Here is a 25335-nt window from a genome sequence, read left to right as displayed (position 1 = left end):
ATCAAACTTCACAATAACATGAAAACATGGCAAAGCTTTATATGACCCCTATGCAGTATGAGTCAGTGATCAGGCTTTTGTTTCCACTTGTCGTTCAGGCCACAAGAGAAAATGAAGCTGTTGAATTTCAGAGGAACCTAACATAAGGCTTGATGTCCACAGTGGCGCTCCCTAACATGTGAACAGACGTGTGGAGATCCAGTTTAAAAACTCAAACTGTCTGAAGACATTAGTTAAAAAATATTTTTGTACATACAAGTCATTTATAAGTATTTTCCTGGGCCAGCCTCTGCATTATTTACCATAAATTCAGCTCAGATTTGCTGAACAAGGCCCCGCAGTGGAGATGAGTGTAGGCTGATTAACCCTTCATGTACCCTTCATTCATTCCAACAAGGGGAGCTCTGAGCAGGGGCAGCTCCAGGCTGGACCCAGCCCTGACCACAGCTATGTGGTTGTTTGTTCAGCCTACCTGCCCACAGCTAAATACAGACAGCGATAGAGGAGGGATGGCAACATGCTTTACTGGAATTAAGAAGTGACTGCAAGTTTCCCTGGAAGAAGGTGTTTGCTGAGGAGAGGAGGACAGGTTTGAAGGAAAGAGAGGAGAAGCAGTTTGGGATGTATGGTGCAAAGGCCAAGGCAGCAAAAAACTTCTTCCCCCTCATAAAGTTTAAAAAAACATTCTCACAGAGTCTTTATTCTCGCTATCACATGTAGAACAATAAATACTCGCAGACATACATAAATAAATTCACTCCAGAGTTTTTGTACCCCAGGTGCCCTAAATGAGTCTGCTGTGTCAGCACATTCACCTGCACACGAAGGCAAGAGGAGAACCTGCTCCTTTCATTTATGGCTCATTAGCTCCCAGAAAAAGCAAGGCAAGGGATAACTTTACTGTAGTGGGCACCTCAGGGATGCTGGCAGGGCGCATTACACTGACTCAACAGCCACGTGGACCTGACAGGAAAATAAAAAAAAAGGTGTGTGGAACTGGACAAAGTCATGTGTTGGTAAAAAGTCTTGATCAGATTAAACTTACAGCCTGAGACAGAGCAAACACGTTAGGGATGACCTCGTATGTAATTTGTTCTGTTAGACGCCAAAACCCTTTTTAAAACAGAAATAACAGGCTCTTGGTAAAACAGCACAAAGTGTCTCCTCTTCTTAGAAAGATATCTGGTTTTCTTCACTTGATGTTAATCAAGTGTTTCTCAACAGCCTCTTCTGATGGAGAGTCAGTGATAAGCGCTGGTGATGAGCCGGTCTACGCAGAAGTCAAAGTTGAACAAGTCTCTGGCAACTCAAAGTGCAAAATAATCCTGACTAAAATCCAGAGTCTGAAAGAGAATTGGTCCATCCCTGGCACTGGGACTTTTCTCTTTGTATCTCTTTTCCCTGCCCCTCATCGAGTCCTGAGGTACTCCGGTGTGGAGTAGTTGAAGAGCAGGAAGTCCATCCGATACGCATTGAAGAGTTTCTTCTGGTAGAAAGGGCTGATGTGCTTGAAGAAGCGTGCTGCCATGTTCCCGTCAGTCCTGGTGCTCTTACCAGATGATGGAAACTGAAGCATCCCCTCCACCCCAGCCAACCTGAGCACAGCCTGAGAATCCTGCTCCAGAGTCTCGTACTTCCCCACCACATCATAGTGGATTAGACACGGGTGGCAGAGGGAGTGGACCCGCTCCCAGTGCTCGTTAAACGGTTCCTCCCTTTGTGTCCGTGGGTCTACGAGGTACTGCACGAACTCCCGGAAAGAAACGTCGTTCCCTTTCTCCAGTGCTTCTGGCTCTGGGTCGGGCCTGTGCCGCCGGATGATCTTGGTCCCGTAGCGTTTGTGGAAAGCGGTGTTGTAGCTTCGCGTGAACTTGTTCCTGTAGGCAGACACGAGGCGTTCAAAAGGCTCACGCACAAAGATGAATTTGAGGTAGCTGCGGAGGCGATGGTTTATCTCAGGGACTGAGAACTCAGAGAGGGTGCGGAGGTTTCCCGCCACATGAGCCTCGTTTGCAGGGATGGCGAGAGGGTCAGTGTATCGACCGTCACTGGTGAGGACCATAAAGACACGCTTCCAGTTGGTGCAGGCAACCTGGAAGCCACAGAGAGGAGGAAAACCTTTTAAATTGAATACACTTTCTAAAAGATGTAGAGTATAAAGGAGCTACAGGACGTAGAGATGGGAATTAAAAAACGGTTTCTGTTGAGAATTGATAAGAAATGTTTCAATCAATTGATTTTATTAGCCTTTATACTAAACAACTCCCTTATTGATTCTTTACATTATGCCAGAGCTGCTGGACCTTGCGTCAACTAGTGTACCACAGCTACCTTAGCTTAGCGGATCATAACAGTTTCCCAGGAAAACTCTGATTCAGGATTTTCAGCTTGAAGTTTTACTGAACTCACTCAGAAACGTACGTTATTCTATTACAGGAGATTCCTATTCAATATATTCAACATGGTTTAAATCTCCTCATTAACCAGAAATGATATAAACAAAATAGCGCTAGCTTGATGCTAATGTATATGGGGAACTGCATTGATATGCTAGTGGTTAGCATACATCGGTAAAACTTAGGCTTTAGAATATACCGTATTTTCCGCACTATAGGGCGCTTCCGAGTATAAGGCACACCTTCATTGAATGGCCTATATGAAAACTGTTTTCATATATAGGGCGCACCGCATTATAAGGCGCATAGAGTAGAAGCTACAGTGGTGGCTGCGGTCAGGTTATGCATCCACTAGATAGAGCTGCACTTAAGGGAATGTCAACAAAACTGTCAGATAAGTCAGTCAAACTCAGATTACATCCAAACAGACCGGCACATTTTTCTATCGGACTATTTTCTGTGCCGTTTTTAAAAAAAGTGCGCTTTAAAGACGCAGCCGTTTCTGCCATCAACAAAAGCTGTTTCCAGAGGTCAGTTCACATGCCAGACCTTTGGGGGGCGCTGTGTTCCTTTAACAATAAACAAGAGAAGAAGCCTGGGCCAGCCTGTGAGCTAACGTTAACAGGAATTCCTCTTTACCAGTTCTCACCCCTATTACTTCGTCAACTACTACGGTAGCCATGATTAATCAATATTGATCCATATATAAGGCGCATCGGATTATAAGGCGCACTGTCGGCTTTTTGAGAAAATTGAAGGCTTTTAGGGGCGCCTTTTAGTGTGGAAAATACAGTAATTTCAACTGAAAACTCCAAATGTCAAAATACTCACAGGTAAATGAGTGAAAAGATAATTGTGGGCTCACGGATGGCTTCTTAGTTCCAAACAAAGTTGCTATAACCACTTTAAGATACTAGATAGCCAACTTGAGTCAATAATAAAAAAACAAAACAAAACAGAACATCGACATCATGTCATGTTCGATTTTTACTTATTTCTACATATTTACATCCAGAGGTACCCAGATTCAATGACATATTTATTTACTTAAAACTCAATGAAATGTTGTTGACACAGAAAAGCTGTGAAGCTACTTTTTATACATAGAAAAATAACAGGAGGAATTGCTAGGTGAATCAACAAAGAACTGAATCGATAAGCAGAATCAATAAAGGCATACCCACTCCTGATGGGACAGGACTTGAAAATAAACATATCAGAATATTTAGAGCACTCCATATTAGTTTTTAAAACAAGGTTGTAGAAATATTGTAGTTCATAAAACCTGAAAAACAAAACTGTTTAGATTTTTGCTCCTAAGACAAAACATAAACAAAATCCCCAACTCCTCCTGTTGTTCCTGTTTCCAGTGGCTCTAATCTTGACTTGGATGAATAACTCATCTGCTGCAGGCGGTCAGATCCAGCCTGTTATTTTGAGCTTTATAAAGCTGTCATTACTTTTTGGAAAGTTCGCACCAGCAATGATATTCTGAATAGATCTCAGCTTCCTCTTTTCCTGAGGGATTTGGTTTCCTCTTTTGAAGAATAACCACACATTCTATTATAATGGTTAATGAAAGTCACACTTCAGCTGAATACACAGCATCATGTGTGTGTCTGGAGTCGTGATTAAGGCCAGACAGGAGATATTGCTATATCTGAAGTTGATTTCAAACAACACAATGCTCTTTTCTCTATCATCCTGTCTGTAAATGTCTGTAATATGTTTCACATTACCTCACAGCGACCTACCTTGGGCACGTAGCAGTAAATGAGGCTGTGTTTGTCATCAACAATCAGGTGTTTGAGGTCCTCAGGTGACAGAACCTGTCTCTTCCTGGTGTGGCTCAGACATGCCTGCTCCAGCAGCTCCCTGCGGCCCTGCAGGGACCTCTGGGCGGCCAACAGGTCCAGCTGCTTGTAGTGATGGGGCCATGATGATGAAAGACAGCCCAGGTGGGTGAGGGGGGAGGAGAGAAGCAGAAAACCTTTAAATATTGTCGTCCAGAGAAGTGGGCAAAGACAGTGACCATCAGTGAGTTCAGAGATTTGGGGGGTGATATCTACCTCCATCACATTAACCATCTTCACCTGGTTGTGACTGACTGTGCTTGTCAGCCATTTGCTCCAGAGTGTGTGGTGTACAGTGGGTTTCAGAGGTGTTTGTGTTCTCACCTGGTCTCCATTGTAGAGCGCCTGCAGTGGACTCCTCCTGATCTTCCCTGGTCTGCTGCCGGTCTTCACACCAGGTTCTACAGAGACAAAGACAAACAAAGACAAACCTGTGATTACAGCCGCTCCACACATCCCTGATGATCTGTGTAGCACTTTGAGAGATGAGGAATTCTCTCTCAATTCACTTTCCTCAGGATGGGTCGAATCTGCTTCCTGTTTAATCCAAACGCCAACAGCAGAACAGAAAGGAACACAGTTTGATGAGCTTGAGTCGTACTGCTTTGTTGTGTTTGTAAACGCTGATCTAACTCAGACCTCTTCGCTCTGATCTCTTCATGCAGGTCACTTTTTTACGATGTGTCCTGTTGTTGCAGAGCTTTAAATTACACTGTAAAGATGTCTGTGCAGAATTATGGGGGAAGGTGAGTCAGAGCCAACTTTCCAAACTCTGCTGAGCTTCTGTCTTTGTCATGACGTGATCCCTCTTTTGAAAATCCTCCTTTCTTTCATTAAGTGTATGGATTCCATAAGAACAGAGTGTTCTTTCCAAACTGTAACTCTTATGCAAGGGACAGCGCTCAGACCCCAGAGCTGCTCTCACAACAACTTTTTTTTTTTTAAATCTACCCTTTTGAATTATCACTTATTTATCCTTGCACTGCTAATTTCCAGGAAAGCAGTGAAAAACAAACAGACGTTGAGAACATGCAGAACCCGTTTTTAACCTTATGCAATAAAAGAATGCAGTGACCTCTGGTTATCTCCGGGTTAGAACAATGTCTACATGTATTTGTTAATGATGGACGTGCCGGAGGCTCTGCTCGTCTCAACAAGTTGAAATATCTTTGCCCGTCCCCCAGCCTTTATGAACACATCTGTCTTCTCCCTCCACCCCCTAATCCCCCTTTCCCTCCCACTCTCAGACCCCCCTCTGGGCCTGATGGCAGTAAGTGTTTGGGTCTGCAGTCAAAGGAACCCAGAGAGAAATGTGTTTTGTTTTACACATGTGGCCAAACAATACCATACATTGTGAGAGTCAGCCGTGAAATGTATTGAAAAAAAAAATGTATTTCCCAGACTATTAGTCACTATGGAGTATAAGTCGTAAAAAAGCACATAAGTCACATTTATTTAGAATGATTTGGTTTGTTTCCAGTGTTTCCAGTAGAGCTGAAACGATTCCTTGAATGATTCGAGGTACTCGAGTACAAAAAATACTCGAGTAATTTTCTCCGCCTCGAGGAATCTTTTAATTTTAAAAAAGGATCAAAGGGTGGTATTTCAAATAGAGCTGAGGCCATATTAAGAGAGTTTTCAGACCCCTCAAGCTAACTCGTATACAAAATAGCAACTAGCAACAAATCTTTTCTGGAGTTTGGAGACTAATGGGACATTCTACGAAACGGGTGCCATTTGGGTCTGCAACATTTGATGAGATGTTCAAGGCACAAAAAATGTGTCAAAGTGTGTTTACAAATTTTGGAGCTACCAAAGCAAGTGCTCTTACTGACGTGCTGTATCAGAAAATTCTATTTCTTAAAGAGAAAATTTCATTTGAAAAATAACTGCTCTTTAACCAAAAAAAAAAGTATTTTATCCGATTACTCGATTCTCGGTGGGATTTTCAGTAGAATACTCGAATACTAAAATATTCGATAGCTGCAGCCCTAGTTTCCAGACAGAATTACTGACATATAACGTTGATAACTATTTGTATATAAGGAGGTTTAGACATTTTTTTCCTACAGCACCTCATATATGTGACCATAGTTAAGTTTCGGTTTCTGTTCTCTGAGTGCACTTCTCTCATTCACTTTGCTCATGCCCACTCCACCCCTGCCATAGAAAGCAAACGCTAAGCGAACATTAAGGTATTCAGAAGTTATATTATGTAGCTTCTGAGTACCGAAAGGTTCACTCATCATTTAGCTGGTGCAGCTCCTGAATGCAGCTTATCTGTCCAATCACTCATGAAACGCAGTGAAGTCTGCAAACTGGTCACCCAGGTCTGACACCACTGCAGTTATTATTAGCTAAAGCTGTAGCTGTCGCTATAGTGGCTTAAAGTAGACGGTTAAAATGATCGATTTAATGGGAAATTTGTCTTTTGAAACTTGGTTTTAAGTGAGGTCTAGGTTTGTCTTTGTTCAAAGGGCCGTTTAGCCCTTCCCCTTGATCTTACAGAGAATTGGGACGCCCCTTCATTACACGTGCAAGCACAAAACCAAGGGCTAAGGGGTAGAATTGGGATTGGCCCCAAACCTTGTCTGCTCATACATGCAGAAAAGAGAAGCGGACTTCTGGCCAAGAACTTCCCGCTCCGCTGCAATAGGTGGCGCTGTGTCCTTTTTTCACAAGCAAAGCTGCATGCGTATCAAACTAGTTTAAGTTCACCTGGTTCCTCTTATTGACTCATGCTGACTTCAAATTATAGATTTATGGAATAAACGGCCTCAGTGTGTCACACAAAGTCTTGAAAATCCAAGAAAACACTTCCTTCAGACCAGTTGAAATTCCTTACTTCAATGGCATAAAGCATTCATCATCAGGGATGTCCGGATATTTCTTTTGGACTTCTAAAACAAATGACAAAGTCTGACAGTGCTCTCCAGCAAGGAAAAAAAAACTAGTGTGCCGTCTTTAATGTAAGTTGCAACTTGGAAAGAATACTGCATTGTCAGTGGAGACGCTGACGTCACACTCCGCTTCAAACATATAACAATGCTGTTGTTATAATTGTCCCCAACGACCATGTTGTGCTTGTATTGTTCAATCTGCTGACTGTACTTGAACAAAATGTGCATCTGTTGCTCCACTTCTGCACTTAGCATACACAGATACACCAGATGATCGGCCCAACTCTACGTCAGTGAAGATCTCCCAAAAGCCACTTCTGGGCAAGTCAGTCATAGCGCCTACTACAGGCCTGGCAGGCTTACAACGGCTTTTTCAGTCCCTCAGTGTTTCTGTGTAAATGCAGATTTTTTTTTTTCACTGTGTTTTTGTGTTTTTGGGGTGAAACATTTTCATGTAAACAGGGCCTTAAGCAAGAGGCAATTTACCCATGAGGGGAAAGAAAAACAGCCAATCATGATGTAAAGATCCTGACTAACAAACAGGATTGTCTTTCTTAAGACAGAAAGAAATCAAAGATCAGCATTTCTTTGACAAACTTCTGTTTTTGGTCAAACTGTCCAGATGAGTCATAGTATGTTCCTCATACATGAGAACAGTGGCTCTTTTTCTGTACGTCTGCAGGAATAATAAACATGTTTTGGTGTCATCCAGTCATATCTGATCTAATAGCATGGAGAGAGAAGCCTTAGACAAAAAATTCAGACATCTGAACAGCTTTTCATGATGTATTCTAATTTAAGCAGCGGGTTACAGACAGCAGTGTTATTATTTAGACAATAAAGACAAGCATGCCTCAAACATGTGAAATGCTCCTTCAGGGACACTGAAAGACAAAAATAAACATATCATGATTTCAAACACATCATCCCACTCAGATTTGACTTTTTGTGGTGTGCTTTACATTTCCATAAGCTGGAGTGAGATGAAAGTGGGGGGAGTTGGGGAATGTGCTTCATGTATATCAGCATAGGGGAATGTGCTTGAAAGAGGACCTATGGAATGATGGGAAAAAGCATTCCTTCATATGGAAAGCATATTACTGAGCAGCAAAAAGAAAGCTGAGCCAGTGTGGAATCTATCAGCAGACAGCCTTGTCCTCCCCCGCTGCTCCTCTTCCTCCTGCTGAGTTTATTCAGCAAATAAAACAAACTTTTACTGTTTCTAAATGGCATCCAGGTTTAATAAATGTCTGTGCCAGCCTGTGTCATTGAAAGCAAAAGCAGAGGGTACAAACTCATGTTCAGGAACAAAGTCAAACAGTAAACCAAAAGGGCCTCCTGCTTTTTTGAGAAAGCAGGACAGAAAAAATGAGAACAATAAACAGAGGTGTTGAGTGTGCAAGAAACAGAAGCAGGAGGATCTAGGACAGAGAGACTGAGTCTGCCTCATGATGCAGCCTCTCCCTGACACCCCTCCCTCTGCCTGAATCACCAACCATCAAAAAGTTCCTCTGGGTAGGTCCATGCCACATCAGCCCAACACTGACACACATCTGCGTCTCTCTGGACCGAGCTGAGTCCACATAAATCCAGCAACATACAGGACACACATGAAGTCTCATCTAAACTACACACGACTAGGCCTGTCACAATAATCAATAAATCGATCAACCGGAACGATAAATAAAAACATCCTCGGGACAGCCTTGACAAACTGACACGTGCATGCATGTTTGTTTTCCTCCTCTCTTTCCACCAAAGAGGCTGAATGAGAAGATGGCTCACTACATCTATCTTTCCTAACGTCGGGGTGCATAGGTACTATTGTGGATTTAGTGGATTTATAGCGGAGTGAGCATCCGTCAAATATGCGATCTTTGGGGTGAAGACGGGGCTGCTCGGGCGTACACACAGAGAGAGCTGGAGCGAGCATCCTGAGGGGTAAGGAGGAAACACACGCTAATATGAGTGATGGCACCAAAGATACGGTTCTTAAGCCACCTGCCACCGTCCCAGTGTGGGAATATTTTATTTTTTATCAGAATGAACAAAGTGTGAGCTCATGAACACCAACGAGCTGATATGTCACATTTGTTTGAAAATAGTGGCAACGAAGAAGAAGAGGGAAGTGCAGCGGAGCCTTGTTCTTTGACAATTTGCTCTTACTGAGGCTTTTGGTCTGCAAAGTAAATAGAAATAAAAGCGCCAAATGGTGGGCGCTCAAAGACAGCTACATCGCCAAAGAAATGCAGCCCTTCAATACGGTTGAAAGCCAGAAATGTTCAAAATGTTTGACAGACAGTACGGATTGACTGGAAAAAAGTACATGTTACAAACAATTCAGGAGCTGTATAAACTCCCTTTCATTTAGGCTATAGTTTTTATTGTTGTTGTTGTTGTTTTTTGGAGTTTTGTTTTTTCTTTAGAGGAAGGGTCTTTGTTTTATTGTTTTTGTTTAGTATTAATTATTTTCACTGACATGTATTTTTTTCTAAAAGAGAGTTCATTTAATTTTCGTTGTATTTTTTTCTCTTTCTTGTTTGTTAAATTTATTATATTTTTTGTTTAATTTATTTTATTTGAAAGATCCTGACCTTTTAATTCCAGTTAAATACTCTAAAGAAATTAAAGTTTCTTGCTTTTGATATGGTGTACTCACTTTATTATCCCATCTATCATAATAACATCAATGAAAAAATGAAAAAAAAAAATCAAAATAATATTGACAATAATATCGTTTATCCGCATTAATATTTTGGAAAATTATTGTCTAGCACAATTTGTTATCGTGACAGGCCTAACCCTCCCTCTGCCTGAATCACCAACCATCAAAAAGTTCCTCTGGGTAGGTCCATGCCACATCAGCCCAACACTGACACACATATGAGTCTCTCTGGACCGTGCTGAGTCCACATAAATCCAGCAACATACAGGACACACATGAAGTCTCATCTAAACTACACATAACCCTTTACAGATGTATGCTAACAGATTAATGGATGATACACTGAAGAGACAGGATGTTTGGTCATTGAGGGGAGAGCACAGAAACATCCCACAGGTGTGAACGCAGAAATAAGACACTTTAGGCTTCAGGTAGAACTGAATATAATGAATAAGGAGTCTAAGCTCTGAGTCAACAGGACTGTAGTCCACATCTGAAGCAGGTAAGTCTTCCACAAACTCAAGGCGCTTCCCCAGGAAGCAGGAAAATAGGTCAGAGACACTTCAGGATGCTCGACTCGCATTATTGGTTTTATTTTCCTGTTTTAATAATAAACACTGCACTCCAGTGCTTCCTCTGCACTGATGATAGGTATGCTGAGGAGAGGAGGAGAGGAAATGTTAAATAGAGAGCAACGCAAATGATCAAGGCAGAAGTTTCATTTATTCAAACGTTTTCAAGAGAAATGAAAGTTAGAAATAACTGTGTTCCTACGCTTGTGACTGTTTCATGAACTGTTTTTAAGTCACTGCTGAAGAGAAAAAGCAGCAAAAAAAAGAATAACACCATTTTCACACAGTGTTAAAGAGAAGTGACACACTAACGGCTCAAAGTGGCACTTTAAGAATCAGCATGTGACACTTAAAAACATGTCTCTGGACTTAGCAACAACTTATGACCCTGAAGACATGGAGGTGTCATTTAGAGTCAAGCTCTTAAAGTGTGGAACACAGGGGTGTGAAAGTGTTAGCTTGTTGAGATGTGGGTGGTGAACAAACACAAGTATTTCCAGACATGTAGATTGGAAACTTTAACAACTGGACTGTGAAATTCAGATATAGTCTACAAATCTCTCCTTCATTATTGACTTTGAGTTTGACTTTATTTATTTTCATTCTGTCAAAAAAAACATTTAGCACAAAAAAATAGAACTTATGTGAATGAAGAGGGGGCAGAAAGAAGAAAAGTTCTTGTTATGTCTGCCAGTTTCCTCAGAAAATATTATTTACAAACCACCAAGTGCAAAATTTAAAAAGAGCTGCGGCCAACATGCCAAATTACACTTCACAAAAAAACAAAAATAGAAAACAACCTTAAAAAAAAAAAAGTAGGGGAGAACGGGGTAAGTTGAGCCTGTGGGTAAATTGACCCACCCCCTGTCTCTGGGAAACGGTACGAATCAGTGGTCACATGACTCTGGATTTAGTTAGCTCGCCTCATTTCAAGCTCTCTGTGGTAAACAGAAACACAAGTTGAAGTGTGAAGTAACTTTCATTCTCCAAAAATCATTTTTTGCACGTCCAAATAAATTTTCAACATATCACGAATAATGACTATAAACTCAAAATAATTTGAACTATATTTAAAAACATACATCAAATGTGTAGCTGAACTATCAATGTATAAAACCATGTAAATCATGTAGCTAGGTATTAGCCTGAATTGCTAGGTTAGGTTGTTTTTAACAAAATGGTGGCTGTGGGGTAAAGTGAGCCAAACTGCTTGGGGTAAATTGACCCAGTGGTTTAACTTACCCTGCCATGAGGCACCAAAGTGTCAGAGGTAAAATGTGTTTAAGTGTAGTAATACATAATGATATATAGATATATTTTTTTTTAAATATGTGTAACATTGTAGTCAAGCTAGTATGCCGAGGAAATACAGCAGGAAGACAAACTGGGGCTCAACACCCCTTGAGGACATGCAGAGAGCAGCAACCGAAGTCCAGGGTGGAAAGAGGGAGGGGAAGTGACAGTGGCAGGCTACACAGGGCCAGCGAACGCAAAGAGGGTCTTCACAGAGGAAATGGAGGACAACCTTGCAAACCATGTGAAAAAACTGGCTGACCAGTTCCATGGCCAAAGAAATCCCATGATCTAGCCTACGAAATGGCAGAAAAAACAATATCCCTGTCCCCGAAAGCTGGAAAGTTAAATGTTTAGCAGGTAGTGTAGGGAGATGACAATTTAACTCAGGTAAACAGTTGGTCTTGTAGCTAAACAGATTCTTAATAATGTCCCTATTCTTTTAGGTCGAGATTGGTTCATCAACTTCAAGGAACGCTACCAAAAAAGCCAAAAAGTCAACTTACCCTCATGTGGTTCAATTTACCCTTTGAGGTGGAGCAGTTTACCCCTTAGCTGGGGCAAGTTGAGCCAACAAGACCATTTTTTTTGACAGGTTATATTTCCATGACCAATCATTGTGGATGTGTTCTAATTATTTCCATTGATGTGAGACATCATGAAATTAATGTACATGTGTTGATTTACTTTAATTTTATTTCCACTTGCCTACAGGTCAAACAATGTAAAAAGTGGCTCAGTTTACCTTGCTCTGCCCTAAGAGGCCATTAAAAATCACAATTTAGACTTCCTGATTTTCACAAAACAAAAAGTGATTTTATCTAAACTCTTATCCCCATACTATCTTAGATCTGATAATATTTTTTAACATATTCTTTGACTTTGCCTCTATGGCATCTTTTTCCAGATTATTCCATAAGTTTATCCCTCGTACTGTGATATACTGTTCCTTTTACTGCGTTGTGAATCTTGTTTTTTTGAACATTGTAAAACCTTTTATATTATAACAGCTCTTTTCTTTTTACAAAACTACCCTGAATGTTGCGGAGTTACAACTTCTTATGAGCTCTGCACATGATTTGTAATATACTGCGTTAAACTGTGTATGTGAAGTTGATGCTTTGTTAATCTGTGATAATCACTGAGCTTCTACCTGCACAGTCAGTCGATGTTTGCTCCATGGAACATCTCAGCGTCTAATCAGGTCTGATCTTCAGAAACCACATCTTTATGTGGTGCATGTTCTATCACATGCACCAGAAAACCACCACTTCCCCTGAGGCCCAGGAAATGACGCAATGCTGACGGTTGAATAAGAGCTGAGGACGACACTTCAGGAGGCCTGTGCTGAACTCTGGTCTGTCTTCCTTCTGTTTGAGTGAGGACATGTTAATGTTATATTCACACACAAACAAGGTTCCATTAAGGCTGTGAACTGGGCTGGATCATTGTAAACAGAGAGCACTCTCACCTCATGACTGATAAGTTCACAGAAGGTTTGTGAAAACAAAGTTAACTCATGAGTGAAAAAGCTTTTTCTCTTTGTGTCTGTGTGGGGCGGGGACTTCAGCGTCAAAACTTGGTTGTCATAAAAACAATATTTGAAAGTATTATAACAGTCGTCCTTATCAACAAATCTCGCCTCTCCTCTGCTGCTTCCCTTTCTCTGAAAAAATCAGTTTCTCTCTGAGAGCCTGATAAAGAGCAGAGGAGCATGGCATCAATAATGTAAATATTTACTCAAAGAGGTGAAATTACACTTAATCGCACTGAAAATGAGGCTCTGCCTTCACGCAGCGATGTAATGGAAGTTTCCAGGAGCTGAAAGACAACCACAGTTTCATTTTCTTTGAAGGAGGTACATAAAAAGTCGGTTTCACAGTACAACTGAAAGTGACTGAAATAGCAGAGAGCGTCACAAACGAAAACAAGTGCAGACAGGAAGAGATAACGCAGTTATCATGAGGAACAGACTTTCAGTGTTAGTGTTGAGCGTAGCTTCATTCAGAGTTGGACTGTCCACATGCTAGCAGATGGAGGTAATTAGAGCAACAAGATGAGGTGGCTTTACGAGCCGCCATATCCTTTGTAGTGGGGGAGGCGTGTCCTTCAGTCACACTCTTACTGTCCTGATGTCCACATGCGCTGAACAGACACTTCAGTCTGTGACAGAAACAACACAGAGTCCAGCTCAGAGTACACAGTCTCTCTCCTTCTCTAAGCATGGAGGGCTTGATGGATCACAAGCTTGACATGAGAGAGGCCCCTGAAACATTTGTTGGGGCCCTCAGACATTCAGTTATCATTCACTCCTGTATAAATACTGCCAGGAACAGCAGCTGGTAACATCTTTTAAACTGTGTTTACAAATAAAGTAACTGGGCTGGTCTGCTGCTGAAGAAGATGAGGTGACTGTTGAAATGCTTGTAGGCTTGATGCTGAGGAGATAACTGCTGACTTATTCAATTTCATACCTTCATAAGCAACATAATGTCCATACAGTGGTACTGTAACAACCTGAATATGGCAGTGAAAGTGGGGGGTGTACAGTCATGGCCAAAGTATTGAGAATGGCACAAATGTTGGTTTTTACAAAGGTCATTCCTCATCGCAGGGAATGACTCTGTAGTAGATTGCAGTTAACTGGATCACTCCACCTCTCCTCTCATCTCAGCACTAAGAGATTTTTTTGACATGGTTGCAGACCTATTTAAAGCGCCATGTCTTTCTGAACATTAATTTATAGACATTGATAATTGTAGCGCACAGGTCATGACAATGAAATGTTTCTCCATAAATATTTTGTCCTACCTCTTCTTGAGAAAACATTAAGTTTCAGTTTTTCTATTTATATGTTGAAGGCTTTGAAATGCACCAGCAGCAGATTTAGAGCCAGAAAGATAAGATAAAGAAGTTTCATTTAGATAAATAAAGTAAAAAGTGAAAAAGAAATAAAGGATTTGGAAAATGTTCATATTTGTCAGTTGTTAAATCCTGTTTTTTTTCCACCTACATTTGACCTTTCTCTTTCAAATTTTTAGAAGTCCAAGTTTAAAAAAGTCCTCTCCGGGAAAGAGAAACTTGCTAACAATGCCCTGTATCTCCAGAGGAAGAAAACAGGTGTAACTGTGTCATATTAACTGTTTTTATGAAAGAAAGTTAGTGGGTCCCCATCATAGGACAATCAAGATAGAGTCGGAAATACTCAGTGGTGTAAATGTCTGAGCTGTGACTCAATGCCCACAGATGCTGAGTGTTACTGCTGTCACGAGTGGAACTTGGTTACAGACACTCTTCAGGATTTGTCTGAGGACACTGCTGGCTCTCAAGCCGTCTGTATAACTCATCACACAGATATCCCTGCTCTTCTGAATTCTGGAGTGTCCTGTAACAGCAACAACAACAACAACAGTCATGGCAGCAGTAACACTCAGCATCTTGGTGTCCAGTGTCCGCGGATGTTCCCTCTATATTCCTTTCAGTCGCCATCTGTAGCAGCTCTTCTTCTGTGTACTCCGGTTCATACAGGTATCCTTTTGGTTCCAAAGTGAATGGGACTTCATCGTCGCTGTCATAGTCACTCATTTTGAATTGCACAATCCTTAGAGAACAAACAAAAGAATTACGATACTTGATCAAACTTACACGAGGCGACAACCGGCGCCCAAAGCATAGCATTCCCTACAGCTGAAAGGCGGAGGGGGGACGGAGCACACTAGCGCTGCGCGGAAGGATACATGACCAGTTAGTTAAGTCCGGATAAATGTTTATATTTCCGAAGACTTAATGCACTTAAAAAATATTTTAAAACTTTAATAATATTTTTATACTCTTAAACTGTGGTATTACTTTTTGATTTTAGTTCTTGTAGGCAGAGAATATAGCCTTTGAATCTGGTACGGTATTTCCCTGTTAGCGTCTATTTCCTCGTCACCATCGATTAAAGTTTGTGTTTTACTGAGGGAGAGGAGACAACTTTCTACTGTATCTAATGTCCTTAGTGGTCACATAGAGCTCATACAACCCCACTTCAAAAAAACTGAACAATCCCTTTAAGCTTCCTTTATAACAGCTATTGTGCACCTGTCAGTCATGTGAGCTGATCTGTGTCTCTCAACCCTAATATTTTCTAAAACTCCAAGTTAGAAAAAAAATCATCCCTGTACAGTGCATGCTGATGGGTCTGAAAAACTCTCTTAATATGGCCTCAGCTCTATTTGAAATACCGCTCCTTGATCTTTTTAAAAATTAAACGATTCCTCGAGGCAGAGAAAGTTGTTCGAGTAATTTTTGTATTCGAGTACCTCGAATCATTCGAGGAATCGTTTCAGCTCTAGGTGTGTACATGATTTCTGGTCTTTCTGCAGCCAGCCTCAAGCGGATTCTTAATGAACAGCAACTTTAAGCACTTCTGCTTAAGCTTCACTTTGCTAAACCGGACGTTGCCCCTTGGTCTCCATCTGTCTTTATTTAGACAAATGTTTCAATCATTGAGCAAATGTTATGTCGCTGGTGAAGACCCAGTTCCACTACATTCATCAACCTGAACTCCTGCTTTTGTCAAGAGTTGCAGTCATTTTGTTTTCGGATTCAAAACTCCTTTCATCTTGACAAAGGAACAAGCTACAAAGAGCTGGAGTAGCCACAGAAACATGGCTGCTAACCCAAGGCTTCTGGGTTACAATAGAAGCATTAAGATCAGAGAGACACACTCATCTAACTATGAAGCACAGAAACCACAAATCCTCTAAGAGTACCAAGGGCACAAACCTCCAGCTCTGGTACTTGCATATGAATCCACTTGTTTCTAGAGCTTTCCCTCCACAGAACAGCCTTTAACGTTAGCAGTTTAGCTTGAAGGCTTTACAACACAGTGCATGTTTAGGATATGAACAAATGGACTGTGATACACCCCACAGTCTGAGGTGGAACAAACAGCCAGCAGGTGCAGCATGTGGTGAACAGCACTGTCTTTAAAAGACATCAGGGATGACTAACAGTGTTGTTTATTTGTTTACTTCACAGCAGCTGCAATGATGTCAAAGTGTAATGATGAGAGTAAATAACCACATGTAAGCTGTTCAGTCAGTGTGTGGCTGGATGTGTGAGATATTCAGATGTAGTTGTAGGTAAATATATATGTCACTTTCTGAGAATGATGGTGACGTGTGTGTGAGCATGTGTCAATAGGAAGTTAATGATGAGAGGATGGACACAAACTGGTTATCAATGACACAAAGGCCCAGAGATGACACAGTGGATTGTTCTCTGGTTGTGTGTGTGGGAAGCACACACCACAGCTCTGATGTTCCTTCTGTTTTGAGTTGTTTGGAGGAATTCATCACTGTCAGAACAACCGCAGGGATGAGACTGCTTTTATCAACTACAACGATAGGAAGCAAGAAGGAAACTTCAAAAAATCTGTCCAACATTTGTGGCAGATTATTTTTTTCATTCAGATATATTAGTGTGTGTGACGACAGGAGAAACAGAGAACAGAGCACAGCTTTAAAACATGTTATTCAGGTACCCATGGGCATTTCAGCTTGATCAGACAATTCACTATTGTCTCCTGTAGCTGGGAAAAAGAGCAAAGCGCTTTCCCACCCTCTCGTATGTGGAGCCATGTACAACCACTGAGTAAATGAGGTGGAAAAGTTGGAGAGGATGACTGCAGAGCAAACACAACCCTGAACAGGGAAATACAGAATGGTCAGGTTAAGAAGTAATGACTCCAACAGTACACCTCAGCTGAAAGTCCAACTCACGTCAGCTCTCACCAAGATGTAGGGCAAACATAATATCTCATGAGGCCTGTCACAATAATCAGTAAATCAATGAACCGAACGATAAATACAAACGTCCTCGGTAAGTTTGCCAGCCACGATAAACTGACACGTGCATGCATGTTTGTTTTCCTCCTCTCTTTCCACCAAAGAGGCTGAATGAGAAGATGGCTCACTATGTCTATCTTTCCTAACGTCGGGGTGCATAGGTTCTATAGCAAATTTAGCAGATTTATAGCGGAGTGAGCATCTGTCAAAAATGGGATCTTTGGGGTGAAGACAGGGCTGCTCGCACGTACACACAGAGAGAGCTGAAGCGAGCGTCCTGAGGGGTAAGGAGGAAACACATGCTTACATGAGTGATGGCACGAAAGATACGGTTCTTAAGCTGCCTGCCACAGTCCCAGGGTGGGAATATTTTGTTTTTCATCAGAATGAACAAAGTGTGAGCTCATGAACACCAACGAGCTGATATGTTGCATTTGAAATAGTGGCAACTAAGAAGAAGAAGAAGGGGCGGTGCAGCGGAGCCTTGTTCTTTGACAATTCGCACTTACTGAGGCTTTTGGTCAGCAAAGTAAGTAAAAATAAAAGCGCCAAATGGTGGGCGATCAAAGACAGCTACATTGCCAAAGAAATGCAGCCCTTCAATACAGTTGGAAGCCAGAAATGTTCAAAATGTTTGACAGACAGTACGGATTGACTGGGAAAAAGTACATGTTACAAACAATTCAGGAACTGTATAAACTCCCTTTTATTGAGGCTACAGTTTTGTTTTTTTTGTTTTTTTTTTAACAGCAAAATCTGTTATCGTGACAGGCCTATATCTCATCATAATTTAAAGCAAAGAGTAAATCTGAGTTTCAGGATGAGGACAGGAAACAGTTTTGTGTCAAGCTGCAGAGCTTAGAGCTTGTGTGGCTCTCACTTATCTTGTTTAACGCTGACAATTCTACTTCAGGTTTGTCTTGTGCACACGCTGCGCTCCACCTCTTCATGCTGAGTTAGTACACACTCTCACAACGCACATAATGATACCGTGGCAGAGCAGTGCTGAGTCAATGCAACCACGTAAAGGAAGGTCTGAGAGGAAAGACAAACTGGCTGTTTACGTCTATTTTTGTTCTAATTATGATGTATCGACTAAGAGAGGCTGAATGGAAACAGAGCATCATGGAAATGCCCACAGTATGTCAAAAACTTCATGTTGCACTGGTTAAAGAGGGGATTTTGGGGAGTAGTCAAAGTGGTAAAGAGAAATGGGAACAGGTTAATGCTGATGAAAATGAAACAACTGTTTGTGCAAGAAGAATTGAGATAAAGTCGGACATTCACAGTTCCTGATTTACAATCCAGTGTGGAGGCTGCTTTGCAGGCTTTTGCAGTGAAGTCATCAATCATCTGTTGATAGGATTTTTATGATATAAGTCATCTTATCAAGATTTCCTCTGTGCAGTCTATGGGCCTTAAAAAAAGTGAACTATATTCATCAAATACAAATATATTACATAAGAATCATGTTACATAACATTACATGGTGCTTGTCCAGACATTCTGACACACCCACTGGCTTTTGACCAACCTGACACGCACTGACGCCTCCCTGTTGTATACTGCAGGACAGGAATAAATAACAGCAGATTTCTTTGCACAGGAGAGTACACTCCATATTTAATCTGTATGCTGCAATACTGTATTCATTTGACGTGGTAACTGTCACGCGAGTGAAAAAGCGTCCACTTTTTGGACCTTAACACGAAGGTTTTGCAAATAAAGACCTGACAAAGTGCTGTGTCTTTCTGCCAAACACCAGGATTAAATCAGGATCTACAACTCAAAGTGTGGTGTCAGATCTGAATCAAATCAACTCAGATCCCTAAAGGAATTAAAAGCAAGAATAAAACTGAATCCGTTTTGATTTAACTAATAGGTTTATAACCGTACGCAGGATGCTCATATTTCTGTCCTCCTCTGCTGAACCCAGGGTGTTGGCACAGGAAAGCAGACAATGGGAGCAGGATAATATGCACTGTGCTTCCTGTCCGGTAATTCAGCACAGGGCTTAATTGGGAGATGTGGCTCAGAAAGACAAGTGGACAGGAAACATGAGGGTATTAGAAAATGACAGAAAGCTTCCTCTGTTTAACATCCAGATATTTATAAGTGGAGCATTACTTAAGAGATGGTAGATGAACTTAAAAACAGCAGGAGTTCATTCAGGTATACAGCACAGACTGTATGAGACAAGCTTTTATCATGCATGGCTTCACTTTTGCCAAGAAAATCCCCATTCCACATCATCAATAAGGCAACACAGGAGCACAAACACAGCAGTTGAGGCAGAACTATCCACAGCTCTCCTCCATTGCAAATCTGACAAATCTAAATGGACAGAAACACTGAAAAAGAAATCCTTCTGTCCGACGCTCCTCAGAGACTGCAAGTTGAGCTGCTGCTAACACTGGCAAGGTTTGTTTCTCTGACAACACAGAATTAAAATGTCAGATGACTAAAAGCTTTCATTCAGCTATAAAGTACTGAGCAATGGAAGACTGCAATCATCCAAACCTGAACTGGCAAAATCTACTGCTTTAAAAGGATCATGTGGGGGGTTGGTGTGGTATTAAAGTAGTTTATCAGAGTGATTTGTGATTGGCAATGAAGCAGGTTCAATCGTGGTTTTGTACTTGTTTCACTCTGACACTACAGAGCTGAGGGTAACGCAGAGCACTGACTTCTTCTTATGTCAGAGCAAGTGTCAGTGTCCACAAAGACAGACAGTACGTTAACCTGCAGCTTCAGAAATCTATGAGCTTAGTGCGACATCAGACTATTAAGATGCACGTGAACAGCCTTGTCAGACCAAAATTGGACAAAGCATGGCACAATTGACAAATCTAGATAATTCGATTGAAATTGGACTGAGGTTGGATTCAGCAGGTCTCGGCAGATCTTGGTACACCTTGGTGTTCAGCGGAACAATCTTGATTCCTCTTCTGGTGAACCAAAATTAATTTGACTGCAGCTTCGCTTATCAAAAAAGGACACAGCGCCCCCTATGGAAGTGGAGTAAGACGTTCTCGGCCAGAAGTCTGATTCTCTTTTCTGCATGTCTACGCAGACAAGACTACACTGATGGCTTTATGATCAAGCTATGACCTTAGCTCGTCGGACTGTTGTGTGCTTGTAAACGTACTGAGAGAATTGTGGTGCAGTGATCAGGTGAGTCTGAGCTCTTTTCTCTCCAAGTTTGATGTCCTCAAGTCACAGTGCTGCCAATGAACCAATCATCTCACCCAATCACTGCAAAACGCAAAGCACAAGTAATTCAGCATTAACAAACCTGTGACTGAAACATTAGCAGCACCTTAAACTAGAAAGTGAAATCTGACAAACAGCCACTGAATATCAAGAAGCATAAGCGTTGCATTTAAAATGCTGATACGACATCTTAAACTTTAAAAAATTACAACGTACTAAAGTGCGCTCACTATAGCAGATGAAGAAAACACTGCTGCACCTGAGCTGAACTTCAAAAGACAGGAAAAACCATCAAGAGAGTGAAAAAGCCAAAATAATTCCAGTGAAGATGATTGCACCCATTACTTTGGAAATGCAGTCCATCTCTGTTGTAGAAAATTCAGTTTTTGGAGGAGCCCACAGATCAACAGTACAACCTTCCTGTTTTTGTCACTGAATATTAAAGTAAAAAAAACAACAACAACAAACTATGAAACCATCCTGAGAGGAAATTTGATTTTACGCTTCAGTTTTGCACTAGCTGGATGAAGTTACCTGGAATGAGCAGAAGATATCTTATTCGTTGATTCACTTGGGTTTTATTTGTAAACAAAGTTTTGAATAATGATGTGCAGCTCTCCTATCTTGGCAAATATAAGTATCAAATCAAAAGTGGGTATCGGCGAAAAGTCTAAATTGAAAGTTTGGATCAGGATTGGGGATAAAAAGGCTGATTGGGACATCCCTTGTAGGGCTGGGCGATATATATATCACATACAATATCCAAAATGTTGCTTTAATAATGTTCAATTTTACATCAAGAAGTGTTTTGAAAAAAATAGACAGAGCCTGAAAGCCCTCATTCACTGAATGCTTGCCTCAGAGGCCAATCAGTTGACAGGGTTCAGTTTTTGTTTAATATCGTCAAAATATTGTCACCCACCCCTAATCATTTGTTATAAATCAAATCGAAGTAGGTTCTGATTCAACAGCAGAGCATTCCCCTAAATTCAGCAGTGTTGAAGACGGTGTCATAAGTGTCATAATAGGCGTCAGGGGCGTCACTATGATTTGGGGACGGGGACGGGGACGGGGACGGGGGGGGGCTTCAGCCCCAGGAGCTGCAAATGATCAAATGTGTAACAAACGAAAAACAACACATAGAGTTAATAACTAGTCAACATAGAGGCTAATGCCATGACTTTTGCAGACAACACAATAATAGTTTTGTATTTTGAAGTCAGATTGATAAAAATTTGGCACATGAGTAACTAGAAAAGATAAAAAATAGAATTTAAGGTTCTTTTATTAGTCTAAAAATCTCTTAATGGTCTTGCTCCTTTATATTTATCAGATTTGCTTTTATCATTTGAGCCAAGTAGGGCTCTCAGGTCGTCTTTAATGGTACCTAAAGATAGAACTAAAAATGGGGAAGTCTCTTTTTATTTTTATGGCCCCCGTCTGTGGAACAGCCTACCTTAAGACCTGAGAGTAGCTCCTACTGTTCATATTTTTAAAAGTAAACTCAAGACCTACCTTTTTAGTCTGGCTTTTAGCTGATTGTATTTATTGTAATTTATCATATCATTTTATTTATTTAAATCCTCTTAACCTGTTTTATTTTTCCTTTTTAGATCAGATCTATCACTTCTAATTTTATGACCTGCTCTGCTTTAGCTGTTTTTACCCACCGAGTTAGGCTATCTCATTTTTACCATATTACTTATTTTAATTGTATTTTATTTATTTTCAGTGTCCTACAGACAAATTACTCTATCTTTAGACTCACCTTTCCAGTGGAGGTCTCTCCCCTCTCATTCCCTGTGCTCCTCTGCCCTGACTCCTACTCTACTCTCTACTCTACAATCAAAGTATTATCTTCTTCCACTACTAAACAGAAGCTTTCTTTCGTAACTTTCGTAGTCCTAGTACCGCAATGGTTTTCGCAAGAGATGGGACGTTATCAAACAAGTCCACCCTTTTGAACAGCGCTTTTCAGTGAACAAAAAGAAACGATTCTGTGTCTTTGTTTGCAAGCCATTACTGAATACAAATTGCCTGCGCATTTCAGAACGAACAGCTCACTCATAACTGTGGATTGGTTCTCACCGTTCATTTGAAAAAGCTGTTTAAAAGACTCAACTCATTTTGATTTCACATCTCCCGCGAAAACTGCAGCGGTTGTAAGTAGTACATTGAAATTACCTCAAATCATTTAGGGGGGCTTAGTGATGTTTTAGGGGGGGCTTCAGTCCCTCAAATTAGGCCTAATAACGCCACTGATAGGTGTGCTTCCTCCCTCTCAGTGTCAGTTCATCAAAGACTAAGAACAACAAATTATTCCAACTTTGTGGCCTGTTCATGTGTGATGTAGTTAGGTTAACACAGTAAGTTCTGAACGATAAGAAAATTTTATGTGGACTTCAGAATTCTCACTAAGGTTTAATCCTGAAAGATCCATGTCCCTGTTTGCAGAACTGACTGCAAAGTGAATCCATAAATTTTGGAAATACCCCCCAAAAAGTACCCAAGACTAACTGCAACAGACTTCTTCTTTCTTCTATTTCTCACAACGCACTGAAATGAGCCTCTGCCTGATTGAAACGGTAAAATATAGGATTTAAAAAGCACTGGATAAAATAGACCAATGCTGAAGTTTGGTGTCTCTGGCTACAAACACAGTAATTAAGGGCACCCTGTGCTTTGTTGACATCCTGTGAATTAGTTGTGTCTAATGTGGTTCCAAAAGGCTCTTTATGAGGCCTGCCTGTCTGCTGGTGGAGCTGTAAAGCCAGCAAGTCTGAACAGGTCGAAAGTGTGGGTACATACACCTAGTTAGAGGAGGGGGTCAGAGGGAGTGCTGAAAAGTGCTGCTTGCAAGTTTGGCTTCACGTGGTAAGTGTGTCTGCTGCTGACAGCGAGTGAGTGAGCACATATTCAACATGTGGTGGTCTATAAAAGATGGTATACTGCTGAGGTTTTACACTGGGTGTGTGCTGGGTGCAGTTACAATTTCTGAATCGTTATTTTTTGCATATTTGGTTATATGTGACAACTCCAGTATGTGCCTTGGCGTGTTTCCCCCACCTGAAGCAGGTACTGCACAGAAAAACAGTTTATGGCACTATTTCTCAATTTTAGCATAAAAATCACACACTTTGATTGATCCAGCTTCTTTTGAATCAGATACATCTCCAAACTAAGAACATTCTCTCTTTTTTGCACCACTTTCCTCATGGACACACCTCTCTTCAATCAAACGCTCCTCTTGAATGCTCACATGCTACTTTGCTCCAGCACGTTCACTGATGAGCTCAAATCAATCATCTGCACCTCCATCTCCTTGACTGAGCTCTCTCTTCTCTCCCTGGCAGTCCGCAATCCCCTTGGGGGCAAATCTGTCTTTCAATGTCCAGAGTGGGCTCAGCCCAGGAAACAAAGAGAGCGGACAGAGAGGAGAGGTAAGAAGAGGAGCGGAGGAGGTTTTGAGCCCAGGAATGCAGGGGGTCTCTGGGAGGGGGGGACTATCAAAACACAGCACAGTTCACAGTGAGCTTATTCATACTTCATCTCATTCACATTGCACTCTGTCACTTAGTCCTTTCAGTTTAATGCAGGCACGTTCAGAAAAACTGGAAAGTTAGGGATGCAAAATTTTAACGACAGACCACACAGTTCTGTTTTAAAGGTGTAAAGCTGCATTTGAAGCTCATTTAAGACCATATATTTCCATGAATTATTAAGCCACTCTGGTGGTTTGCATATAGTATGTAGCTGTGCCACATTTATTACTGACTACTTCACTTTTTAGAACTCAATGAACGACTTTTCCTATCTATCAAAACCAGGAAAAGAAATGCGAATCAGGTGGATCGGTTTACACATTATAGGTAACGTATCTTTATGATTAGAAAACAATTGTTTTGAAAATGTGGTTATTTTGCGTTCAAGTAGAGTTTGTCTGGTGTATTACCTGGCTTGGTGATGCTCTGAAAGTAGAGCACCAGCACAAAGAGGGAACCGAGGCACGTCGCCAGGAACAGGCGTCCTCCTCTGGGCATCCTCATCCTGAAGCCCCGCTCTGCTGGCGGAGCCCCCGACCCCTCGTCGCTGCCTCGACACGGTTCATACGAGACCACCCGGCGGAAGATGTATGACTTTTCGAAAAAACTTAAAGGTATTCAACTCCAAAGAAACTCACAGGAGAAGCAACCACCCATCCAGATATAACGTTTACCGGGCGCGTAGCAACTATGAAATTAGCCGTAACGTAAACGGCTGTTGGACGTTAATCCAGAAGCGACTGGTTTTGACCGTTTTTAGACGTTAACTCAGTAATTAGGACAATATAAATGAGGACACCTTAGTTCAGTGATGTCACGCTGATATTCAACGCCCGGGAATTAAACACAAGTTAAGTCACCTCCATTTAAAGCTCTAGTTGCTGCTAAAACCACTGCTGAGAAGAGTTTGACGAACTAAGCTTTACAAACTTCTCCTCCGCCAAACATGGACGGGGCACCGTGCCATGACGTCACACCCACCCCTCTCCTCACTCGCGCGCGCCCTCTTCCAGATTGAAGCTGTTACGTTCAAGGAACGTCGGATTTACAAACACTGTACAGATAAT

At 41.3% G+C, this 25335-nt stretch overlaps 1 protein-coding gene across 2 annotated transcripts; it reads right to left on the bottom strand.

Annotated features, from left to right (window-relative positions):
• Positions 1–25287, bottom strand: LOC141798828 (carbohydrate sulfotransferase 11-like). Of its 2 annotated transcripts, none has more exons than XM_074680691.1 (4): positions 24679–25287; positions 4574–4650; positions 4151–4315; positions 1–2092 (listed from the first exon to the last, which is right to left on the bottom strand). In XM_074680691.1, exons 1-4 carry the CDS (start codon positions 24770–24772, stop codon positions 1409–1411), a joined length of 1020 nt encoding a protein of 339 aa, XP_074536792.1. In that variant the 5' UTR covers positions 24773–25287; the 3' UTR covers positions 1–1408. The 2 variants fall into 2 exon arrangements, with proteins under 2 accessions (XP_074536792.1, XP_074536793.1); XM_074680692.1 differs by having other exon boundaries at positions 4151–4312.
• Between the last annotated feature and the right edge of the window lie 48 nt (positions 25288–25335).

The sequence above is a fragment of the Halichoeres trimaculatus genome, unplaced genomic scaffold (genome assembly GCF_033239565.1).
Source record: "Halichoeres trimaculatus isolate MK-OKI-2021-1 unplaced genomic scaffold, fHalTri1.1 fHalTri1_scaffold_11, whole genome shotgun sequence".
NCBI classification, from domain to species: Eukaryota; Metazoa; Chordata; class Actinopteri; order Labriformes; family Labridae; genus Halichoeres; species Halichoeres trimaculatus.
Note: the sequence above shows the minus strand (reverse complement) of the source record. Positions and strands in the feature narration are given on the sequence as shown.

Coding starts and splice junctions, on each gene's coding strand:
- LOC141798828 (XM_074680691.1), bottom strand. CDS start 24,772: ATGAGGATGCCCAGAGGAGGACGCCTGTTCCTGGCGACGTGCCTCGGT. Junction 4,651..24,678: donor TCAGAGCATCACCAAGCCAG/GTAATACACCAG, acceptor TTGTCTCTGTAG/AACCTGGTGTGAAGACCGGC. Junction 2,093..4,150: donor TTTACTGCTACGTGCCCAAG/GTAGGTCGCTGT, acceptor TGTGGCTTCCAG/GTTGCCTGCACCAACTGGAA.